General features: G+C 39.5%; 1 protein-coding gene across 2 annotated transcripts; it reads right to left on the reverse strand.

Moving 5' to 3' along the window:
* Window positions 1–9,394: 9,394 nt before the first annotated feature.
* LOC108277915 (uncharacterized) lies at window positions 9,395–11,897 on the reverse strand. Of its 2 annotated transcripts, none has more exons than XM_017491009.3 (2): window positions 11,743–11,897; window positions 9,395–10,342 (listed from the first exon to the last, which is right to left on the reverse strand). In XM_017491009.3, exon 2 carries the CDS (start codon window positions 10,328–10,330, stop codon window positions 9,749–9,751), a length of 582 nt encoding a protein of 193 aa, XP_017346498.1. In that variant the 5' UTR covers window positions 10,331–10,342; window positions 11,743–11,897; the 3' UTR covers window positions 9,395–9,748. The 2 variants fall into 2 exon arrangements, with proteins under 2 accessions (XP_017346498.1, XP_017346570.1); XM_017491081.3 differs by having other exon boundaries at window positions 11,739–11,878.

Below are 11,897 nucleotides of genomic sequence, written 5' to 3' on the forward strand. Positions count from 1 at the left end.
ATCCATGTCTGATCATGTCATACACTGACAGATGTATGACATGATTAAATTACCACAAAATTACCATAGTTTGCATATTAAAAAACAACAACAACAACAACAACAACTTTAGGCTACTAGCTGAGCTGAGAAAGTTGAACTGGAGAACTGATCATTATTTTTCTCAAGTTTTACTGCATTCATCATTTTACTACCTGTAGCATTGAGGTGGGAATTGTGGTTCATAACAAGTAGGTAAATCAGCAAGGTTTTTACAAACATGTTATGAAAGTTTACTCAGTCACTGAATAGTTTTCAACTCTCATTCATGAAATTATGGGAATGTTAAGAAAACAGGGGAACATTAGGGGAACATTCTGCAAACCTAAAATCATTTTTATTTCCATAAAGAAAACTTTCCTGGCTAATGATAAACAAAACTTTAAAAATTATGTTCTGGGAACCAAAAGCTGTTAGCTGGGTTGAGATTTAGAAGGCCTTCCCTTGTGGTGGGGGGTCGGGGGGTTGGGGTTGACCAAGAGGAATCTCGCCTAGGGCACCAAAATGGCCAGAAACAGCCCTGTACACGCTTTATTCAGGTGTTAACTCTTTAGCTGCAGGCTCACTTCATGTGCTGTACTACAGTAAAAATGAATTACGATTACATCAGCAGCCCTCCCAAGTTGTAAATACCTAATCTCATCTCTGTCTCCCTCTCTCTCTTTCTCACACACACACACACACACACACACACACACACACACACACATTTGATTGGGATATATTCTACAGGGTGTCTCAAAGTTTTTTTTGTCAGATAGTCTTTGAGAATGCCTTTGCCAAAAGAAAAACGCGTTGAAATCATTCTCATGGCTGGATTGGGAAGCTGTCGCAATCACGGGTACATCTTTTGTACGGTTAATAGCCTATGTACACAATATGGCCAAACGTATGTGGATATCTGACCATCACACTCATAATGTATGTGTTTTCCCCAAACTGTTGCCACAAAGTTGGAAGAACAAAATTGTATAAGATGTCTTTGTATGCTGTAGCATTACAATCTCCCTTCACTGGAACTAAGAGGGCTAAACATGTTCCAGCATGACCGTGCCCCTGTGTACAAAGCAAAGTCCATGAAGACATGGTTTGGCAAGGTTGGTATTTAAGAACTCAAGTGACCTGCATAGAGCCCTGACCTCAACCCCATTGAACATCTTTAGGATGACCTGAAACGTCGACTGTGCACCAGGCTTCCTCACCCGACATCAGTGCCTGAGATCACTAATGCTCTTGTGGCTGAATGAGCATAAATTCACAGTCACGCTCCAAAATTTAGAGGAAAGGCTTCCCAGAAAAGTGGAGGCTCTTATAAAGTATAGTGTTTCTTTCACGTGGAAGTGGACCACCATTAAAGCTTTACTCTAAAACCTAATTAAAATACACCACATGCACCTTCCCAACCACTAAAGCTACAAAAGATGTACACTTGATGTACTCCAGCAACAAGGAAAAGTACAGTTTGGTATCTTAATTTCTACGAATGCACTCGAGCCAGAAGCTAAATTAAATTAGATGGTACCACATGTAACAGTATTTTAAGTATTTTAGACAGGACACAGAAATATGCCTAACTGCTAACAATGGCAAGACGTATTCAACTGAGCAAATCCCCAGTCCCTCTAGTAATTTGTGATTTTACAGAGGAAGATGTAATTTTTCAAATTTACCACAGATTTGGGCAAAGGCGCATCATGTGATGTCATCACAACGTATATTAAGTCAAAGCCCTCTTTGAATCAGCTAAAAGGTCTAACCAATAAACATCACTGAGAAAGTGCAAAACTATTTTGTGCAATTGCAATTTCATCAATTCAAGTTCTTTTCCCCACAAAAGCACAAAAAGCTCACAATTTTTTTATTTTTTTTTAATGTAGCAAAATCAAGCATTTTGGCCACAACAATTAGGAAAAAAAAACTTTGCGAAATCCTGTACGGACTGAATCCCTAATTTGACTCTGACTTGGTGGCACATTATGAACTTTAAGAAAAATGGCATCTTTTTTGAAACCATTTGTTTTAGTTCTATATAAAACAGATAAGGGTTCCCTCAGAAGGACAACCTTTTGAGAATATAGGTTTTAAGCTAGAAGAACATTTAAATCTAGCACCCTATAAGGTTTTCCAGTTTGTCACTCAGGGGTTCCTTTTTAAAGGTTTTAAAGGTTCTATGTAAAACCCCACAACTGCATTTCCTTACTAGAGCATGTCCCAAGTAGGATCACTTTAAGAGGCTAATAACCATTAAATATACACAGAATCCCTGATGAACTTTTTTTTTTTTTAAAAAAAAAGCTGATGTCAAGCTTTTGAGTGTGTGTCATAAATTTCCATCTCTGAAGTGAGAAATTTATGAGGACCAGTTTGCCAGCCTCTCTACTAGCAGTACCTGCAATGATCTTTGCACAATAGGAGCCCTTTACCTGGGGGTATATTATTCATAAATACCTGAAGGTGAGAGGGAGTAGAATGGAGAGTGTCGTCAGACAGTTATGGTCTGCCCTGTAGGTCTAATGAGCAGCACGGTCTTTCTCAATCATCTCGTCCTGCTCTCTTCTCATTCCCCCTTTCTTCACTTCCAGTTCACCTCACCCACTTTCTCTACATTGCTCCCTCCCTCCCACTGTCTCCACTTTTGTTCTTTTGTGATGCTGGGACTGCATTCCACAGGCATACTGCAGAGATGCTGGGACTGCAGGAAAAAAAAGAGAGCTGGGGGGAGGGAGAGGCGGGGACTGAGGCTTAGCTCATTTTTTATTGCATTGTTCTGGGCTTCAGAAAATGAGAGAGGGAATGATTCAGACCAGGAGATCAAAGACAGAAAAGGAATGGCATTCAGAAGATGGGAGAAGGAAAAGAGAGAGAGAGAGAGAGAGAGAGAGAGAGAGAGAGAGAGAGAGAGAGTCATTAGGGAAAGACGAGAGGAGCTTTACTAGCAGACAGTAAATATTTCTGAGCACTTTTCAGATAGGGATTAAGGTTTCGTTTAGTTCCGTTTCTTTGGCAAGAACTCGGCACGGTAAGTGATACTCCACTCAGGGGACTCGCATAACCAAAAACACACATACCACCAACACATACGTATGTATGCACGCCTGCACACACTCAAACACACCCACATTCACAAACTGTTTCACACACTGACCAAATAATAGATGTGCAAATACATTCACATTCACATTGATACATCACAAGAATGTCCCCTCACACCAACCATGTTAACCACACATACACTGGCACACACACACACACACACACACACACTCTGTGCTGTTTCCACTGTTCTAATGGACAAATGTAATGCGGGGTTTTTTCCAGTACTAAATTAAACTCTGGGATGAGACACGAATACATTTGATACTGAGCTATTTTAAACGGGTGCCTAAGTGCTTTTTGTGGCGCCTCTGTAGCTTCTTCTCAAACTCAGAATGCACTGTGCATTTCTCCCGTTCTCTTCTTTGTTCCTCTCTGCCATGCTTAAACAATATTACTGCCTTTTCTACATACACCTTGTATTTTTTTCCCTCTCATAGCACCATTCTCTCCATTCCTCCCTGTATCCCTCACTCAGGCAAATCAGGCTGAAGCTGAGGAAGTTCAAGCAGAACCTCATTGCCTGGACGCTTATCCATTTATCTCCCAAATCACTTCCTTCTGTGGTCTAATCTCCCCTTTTTCTCCCTGAGGTAACACACACACACACACACACACACACACACACACACACACACTGAAACAACAACTTTATGTGAGCCTGTTGCAGGGTTCAGCAGTGATTTGTGGTGCTCGTTAAGTTGCTGGATGCATTAAACTCATGCCAGCCCAGGCACTAAACCTGACCTTCTGCCCTCACCTTTGCCATCTGATCCCAATTTCTACCCACTTCCATCTCTCTCTGTCTCTCTTAAACTCTGTCTTTCGCTCGCTCTCTCTCCCTCTCTCTCTCGTTCTTTTTCTTTCTTTCTTTCTATAAAAAGGGAATTTCTGAGTCATCATGAGTCACCATGTTTTGTTGAGTTTGATTCAAAGTGCAGTCTAAATGATCTCTTTTACATACCCCATCCATCTAGGGCTCAGTCATTTGAGAACTACATGTGAGTGTGTGCGTGACTCAACATGTGGGGTGAGTTTTCTCCAGATGCCTGAGTTACTTGCCCAGTGCTTCCTTTTTCCCCTCCTTGTCCACTCGTTTTCCTGGCCTTCTCCTGGTGGATCTAATTATCATACTCATTTATTATATGAGAGAGAGAGAGAGAGAGAGAGAGGAGAGGAGGGAGAGAGAGAGAGAGAGAGAGAGAGAGAGAGAGAGAGAGAGAGAGAGAGAGAGAGAGAGAGAGAGAGAGAGAAAGAGGTCAAGAAAGATGAGGGGGGGGAATTCCCTGCTGGCTCACCCATACACATTTAGATGTATAGTCAAACCCCATTTTCCCGCTTGACCTGAGCAAACGGTGGAGTCCCGCTTGCCTCTTTCCTGTATTGGAGTGAGGGCTATTGTGAGTGCCCTTATGACAAAGACATCATAAACCCTCTGTTCTCTTCCAACTCCAATCAAACATCTACCAGAGCAATAAAACATGCAAAACACCTGCAACTAAAGGGGAATGTGGCAAAGACACAGGAACAAAAGGGGAAGAGTAACCAAAGAGATAAAAAGGAAAAGATTAGGCACACAAAGATGAAAGATCTGATGGTGGAATGGCATTATCTCTCTTTCTTTGTCTCTCTGATGGGAATTTCAAAATCTTACATCCTCATATTTGATGTTTTGTTAGTTTAGTTGTTTCCAATAAATGAACTCTTTCACCCTAAACAGCCCTCGGCTAAGGCTTCTGAAGTCATGTGTGTGTGTGTGTGTGTGTTTGTGGTTTTGTGTGTGACTCGTCAAAGCTGCCAGTGAACTGTATCCTGGAAGCTAGAGCAGCCCTTGTGCTACTGATTACTGCATGTGGGTCAGCGTTTAACAACCTGGCTGAAAAAAAAGATTGTGAGAGAAAATTTATGGAAGGAAGAAATAAAGAGAAGAAGTAGAAAGCAGCCGGAGCAGAGTGTGATGGAGGTAGAGTGCAGAGACTTGATATAAAGAGAAAGATGTAGAAGAGAAGGAAGAATAGAGGGAATGTTTCAATAGACCTATGGAGGAAATAATATAAAAGAAAAGATGGAGATGAAGACCTGAGAACAAAAAAGCTGGACACAGCATTGAGAGGAGAAGTACAGACAGGCGACAAATTAAAGGAAAAAAACCCACTTGTCTCTTTAAAGGGAAATCAATCCAATGTTATTCTGACTGGATCACCTTCATCCTATGATGAAACATTTCTATCCTGATGGCTGGCCAAAGGGAATGAGACCTCACAGAATGGTTTTAGATGGAGAATGCACTACACAACCACCATCATCAAAACACCAGTTGGACTATATTTTGGAAGACTGCTGTCCAGTACAGTTCCAAAGGCTTGTAGAACCTACAGTCCCCTTCGAAACTGTCGGAACGGTTATTTTTGCTGTAGACTGAACACATTTGGGTTTGAGATCAAAAGATGAATATGAGAAGAGAGTTTAGAATTTCAACTTTTATTTCCTGGTATTTATATGTAAATGTGCTAAACGACATACAACATAGCACATTTTGTGTCAGACCACCTAATTTGTAGGCGAGCAAAACTATGACAGACAGGTGTTTCTTGTTACCCAGGTGTGTCCTGTTAGATCGATTGTTTCAACAATAAATAGCTCTGACCATCTACTCTTGGTTTCAGCCTGCAGTTTCACCTGTGAAGACTGTATTTGTTGTTAAAAAGGATAAGCCAGCATGAAGATCAGAGAGCTGTCTATAGGAGAAAAGCAAGCCATTTTGAAGCTGAGAAAAGAGATAAAAATCTCTCCATGGTATTGCAAAAACATGGGACATAACCAATACAACAATTTGGAATGTCCTGAAAAAGAAAGAAACCACAGGTGTACTGAGCAACAAACAAAGAATGGGTCTGCCAAGGAAAACAACAACAGCTGATGTCAGAAACGTTGTGAGAGCTGTAAAGAAAAACCCAAAAACATAGGCTCCAGGCTCCCTGCGACCATGTATAGGACAGGCTGTACAGAAAATGGATGGATGGATATCAAGAAATCTGCATGGTGAAAAAACATTCAAGGTGTACATTGAGCAGTACTGGGCACGTGCACTGTATGTGGAATATGAGAATATTATGTTCATTATGCCAAAATTACTCTACTAATCACTTATGTTAACTATGACCTGTCAATTTTAGTTAGATTGCGTTAAACAAGTTAGAAAATCTGGTTGCAGGTGTATAGGTCATATGTTAAATATAGTTGCATGCATGTAGCTTCTTAAGCTGCTTTACCAAGTCAAATTCTTGCACGCAATATACATAATATTTTTTGTATTGAATTGACAGAGAGAGAGAGAGAGAGAGAGAGAGAGAGAGAGAGAGAGAGAGAGAGATGTGGGAATAAAAACAGGCTGCTTTTCCCAAGCTCACACCTTATTTTATATACAAACCCATTTTTTTTTAATTCTGTTCTTTTTGGCCAGAATTTTTGAGTTAAAGTACAGGGCAGTTCGTCATATTCTCTCCACCCTGCTCTGACTGTCTGGTGGCTTTCCTCCACCCATCCATAGCTTTTCACTCCACACTCATTCTTTCAGTTTCTGCTTATGTTTTCCTCCTTTTTCCCAGAGAGGGATTGTTCTCTGTGTTGGCTCTCCTTGTTGGCCATGTGGTTCTCAAGTCATTTTTCCACTGTGACCTATACAGTACCAGCCTGTCTGCCTTGCCCTGTTGATAAAGCCTGTGCTGTGACCTCAGAAGACTTTATACATCCTCCACAAAAAAAAAAAATCGTTGTCCTTATTCAACCTCCTGTTCAGGCAAAAGACACATCCATTCACATGAATCTGCTCATTGCAGGGCACTCTTCGAGAAATGAGATATAATACACTAAGCCCATCATCTACAAAAAGGCCAAAAGATAAAATATACTACAGGTTGGTACTGATTTCTGTTGATGGGGCCAAATTTGAGACATTCATTTCAAGAAAACCTTCACATTCCAGTGCCCCACAGTACAATAGAAGCACATGGAGAGGCAGAGAATGAGGGATTTCGACAAGTTAAAGGTGAATGAGGGGTGAAACATGTGGAACAGATGAGAAAGGGCTTCCTTAACATAAGGAAAGAGAACCAGAGTTTAGTAAACACGCATTAGTATGAAGTTAATTCCCTCAAATCCTATGGGTCACACAGCTGCAGTCATTCAGCCTAGTGGGCCTAAAGCATGGCCTCTGAGGCTCTGGACATCATTTGGATAGTGGTGCCATCTAGTGTTGCTACATGTTTAAAAAAAATTTTTACAGAAGTAATATGACTTCTCATTTTGTCTGCCACAGGTTATGCTTTCTGTGAAATCACTTCCTCAAGAAGCACACCTTGTGCAGTTTTCAAGAAGTGACAAAAAAAAAAAAAACAGTGAATATAGATGAGGAAGCATCTGTTTGATTGTGTGCGCAGTTATTGGGGTTGATGAGTTATAGGAAAATTTTGGTGAAAAATTGTTAATTCATTCATTCATTCATTCAGCTTTATCTTGGTCAGGGTTGAGCCTATCCAGGGAACATGGGGTGTGAGGCTGGAACACAACCTGGGTGGGATACATAAATGTATGTATTCAGCGTACATTTATATATTCACCCTTACAGGCAATTTAGAGTCACTTATCCACCTACTGGCATGTTTTTCTAAGAGGTAAGAGAAAATCAGACTTGAGGATAATATGTGAAATCCTAAAACAGAACCCCGAGTTCAGAATCGAACAGAGGACTCTGGAGCTATGAGGCTGCAACACTTCCAACTGCACCACCATGCTGCTCTGGGAAAATTCAGATTTACATACTTATCCCTTTTACCAAATGTCAGCCAAGACATATTTGGTGTCTGCAATTTGCTTCATTAGTTTTAGACTAGAGCTTAAAGGTTAATGTAGCTAACAAGTAACTTTTCAAATACCAAGTGTTTGTCACCACAGAAGCTTTTCCATAAACACAGGCTCAAATCTTCGAATACTTGCTTCACATGGCATCTATTTAATCAAATTTTTGAATAAACCTTTCTGTAAAATAGCAGGGATGCTACTATTTTCAAATTTAAGTTAGTAGAAAACTTGTCATTCATGTAACCTTTAGCTTATCTGTACAATTCTGCTTTTGAGCTTTAAGGGGAGGAATGATACCAAATTGGGGTAGGAAAAATGTTTCCAGTTGTCCAAGATGGCTGACCTCATAGCATTCAGCTAGACACAATATTGTTATCTATCCATTTATCTACTTTATTTTGAACAGGATGATAGGTGTAAATTATTATTTTGTTTAAAGATCTTTTATTTATTTATTTATTTATTTAGTACTGCCCTTCAGAAGCTGCAAAAGATAACTACATGCTTCCCAAAAGACAACATAATAACACTTTACACTGATAATCCTGTTGAAAAGTTTATACCCCCCTGGCTCTTAATGTAGTGCGTTGCCTTCTTGAGTATCAGTGAATATTTGCACCTTATGTAATAGTTGTGTACGAGTCCCTCAGTTGTCCTCAGTGTGAAAAGATCTCAAAATCATATAGCCACTGATGGAAAGGGGTCAAATATGCAGAAGATGCTGGAAAAGCAAAGAATGTGCAGGACCTCGAGGATTTTTCTGAAGAACAGTGGGCAGGTTAACTGCTCAGGACAAACAAGGGACTCATGAACAACTCTCACAAAACATAAAAACAGTCGTTGATGATCCAGGAAATACACAGTATTAAGAATCAAACATATATAAACTTTTGAACTGGTTCATTTGTGTAAATTCAGTTATTATTGTGTCTTGTGGACTATATGTTATGTGAAATCGCTTAATCAGGGTAGAACTAATTAAAAAAAAAATTTAAAATGCAATTTTTATGATCCCTCTTATTTCGCTAATTCTGCAAAGCATATGGAAACTTAGGACCTCATCTCACTCACACACTCACTCTATCTGTCTGTCTGTCTATCTATCTATCTATCTATCTCTTCTGTCTTCTAAAATGATTCACATCTCTCTAACTACCAGGCGATATATTCAATAATACTGGGTTTATCTATGTAATAAATGTTAATGAATGTTTCAGTCAGAGAGTAAGAATAAGGTGTAGATCCAGTGGATCTTCTACTCTGTTGGCACAACATTGCACTTTATCCTACAAATAATCACAGACTTCACAATTAAACCTAACCCCATAAACTGCCACCAGACAAATTTCAAATAAGTTTGTTGATGCTTACACTTGATACTGTTTGACCCATAACAAGTCAATAATGTTTTATAGCTTTATTTTTCATTTTCGGTAGAACAGCCTGCTAGTCAAAATGTTTTACTCTTAATTTGATCACAAAGCTCAGCCTTAATATTTGTACACAAGTATACGATAAAGCTGCATAGCAAAATCCGTGATAAATTGAGACATGTTGAGTTGGTACCTACACTGTTGAATTAACACTAATAGTTGGAGCAGAATAAGACTCTGTAAGAGTCTGCTCAAAACAGCATATTCTAATGTGACACTATCTCTCTTAATCCAATACTGTAACAGTTCAGTGATAGTTAATACAGTACTGTTTATTTAACACTGATGTGTAACCAGTACATTTGTAAGTATGATTTGCAATATTACAAAATGTAAGTCAACGCTACTAAAGTGAAGACTAGAAAGCTTTTGGACATGGCCGCTTTAAAAACTGAGCTTGACCCTGAGCGTTCTCCACAGTCTGGCTGATTATTACTGGGTGTCAGACTGTTCGGGTTCCCCTCGAAATGAACAGGGCGACACGAGTCCCCGACCTCGTCGCACCCAAGGATGATGTGTTTGGTCTCGTTGTTTATGCGCTTAATGCCACACAATCCCTCGTCCACGTTCACACGCACCGTCACAAAGGAGAATTTCTCCTTGCTGATGCACAGGTTGCCGGAGTGCTGCTTTCCACCAGCTTTAGTGCATACTGCGTTCACACGCTCTCTGTCATTCTCATGGAAAAATGACTGAGTGGGTCTGTTGCACGTCTTTATCTGCCTGAGCAGTGCGTTCCACACGTTCTGGTCCCATGTCTTTGGTACACCATCAGGCAGATGTCGCTTGAGGAAGGTGGCATGAGCATTGTTGTACTTTGCTCGCAAGCATGGTTTAGAGTTGACATCCAAGGATGAGCAGAGAGACAAAGCAGAGGTCAAAAGCATCAGGGTGAGGAGCATCATTCTGATGGACACCTGCAAAGAATGAAAGACCGCTTACAGGTGTGTGATAATGATCAGTATGATTATATTGTGATATTCATAATAAAGAATATTAATATCATCATAGACACAACTAAATGTTTCTATTTCTATTAGTATAGTCATTTATTGTGACCTGACATGAAGCATTATATAGTTATATAACTAGCTATTTAATTCAGATCGCCACAACCTATTTGAGTGTTGTTGCTGAATGTGTGCAACAGTGTCTGACTTCATGGCCACAATTTACCTTCTTCTAACGGCTATTTCCAGTATGATAATGCAACATGTCACAAAGCAAAAGTCTCAAACTGGTTTCATGAACACAACAATGAGTTCAGTGTTCTTCAATGGTCTTCCCAGTCACCAGATCTAAATACAATTGAACACCTTTGGGAGGTGGTAGAATGGGAGATTCAAAGGAGTCCATGTCAACATGGACCAGAATCTCAAAGGAGTGTTTCCTACATCTTGTGGAATCCATGCCACTAAGAATTGAGGCTGTTTTAAGAGCAAAGTGAGGCCCTGCCCAGTATTAGTATAATGTTCCTAATAAAGTGCTCAGAAGGTTATGTGTGAAATCCCAGTGCTGCCATTATCGGGTCCTTGAGCAAGACTCTTCAGCTCAATCAATATCATAGGTCATGATATTTTCTACTACGTAAGATATTGCAGTACTTTATTGTAAATATTCTACAGTTGTTTAATCTAAATTGTACAGTACTTTACTGGTTGCCAGTACAATTTTCAGCATTTTTTTTCTTCTTGCAGTGATATATTTTTTCTATATTCAAAAAAGTCAGCATACATGAAATTTTGCATGTTCATTCCTGTCCATAATTAGGATATTACAAAAGGAATTTCCCCAAATGTTATTGGATTTATGTTAGATTATATATTGGAAAAATGGCGCAACCAGTATGATTTTCATAACCGTGCATGTGATTAAACAATTTTTTTTTTTTTAAATCTATATTCCAAAAGATTCTGTAAAAGATTATCTAGATTATACTAGATTTTTGGGTTTGATTGAGTACTCACATGTGTGCATATTTAATTAAGACTTATTTGCATGAATAAATGTGCATAAAAAAAAGTATAGCAGCAATCAGCTGGGATACCTATTATATATAAAGACCAAATTTAATACAACGTTATTATGATAGTGTGATAATAAAAAAAAAGTTATTTTTTATCGTCATATGAATGTCACATCAGTAATCGGTAACAGTGGTCTATGGTCGCAGCTAAATACAGCCTGGCATTGGTTTGGTAATGCTGTGGTACACGAAAACGAAGGAGAATTCACCAAAACAATAGGATTTACCATAACAGCCAAGAACAGAGAGAAAGATACGAGAAAAGAAAGGAATGTTATCATCTGTACCTACTTCCACAGTCGCTGCAGTGAGCGGAATAATGCAGAGTTTAGCTGGGAAACAGTCGTGTGTGTGTGTGTGTGTGTGTGTGTGTGAGAGAGAGAGAGAGAGAGAGAGAGAGAGAGAGAGAGAGACCGACCATATGCTGTTATTCACTGCGCACGCAA

The sequence above is a fragment of the Ictalurus punctatus genome, chromosome 1, assembly GCF_001660625.3.
Source record: "Ictalurus punctatus breed USDA103 chromosome 1, Coco_2.0, whole genome shotgun sequence".
Classification (NCBI taxonomy): Eukaryota; Metazoa; Chordata; class Actinopteri; order Siluriformes; family Ictaluridae; genus Ictalurus; species Ictalurus punctatus.

Coding starts and splice junctions, on each gene's coding strand:
- LOC108277915 (XM_017491009.3), bottom strand. CDS start 10,330: ATGATGCTCCTCACCCTGATGCTTTTGACCTCTGCTTTGTCTCTCTGC.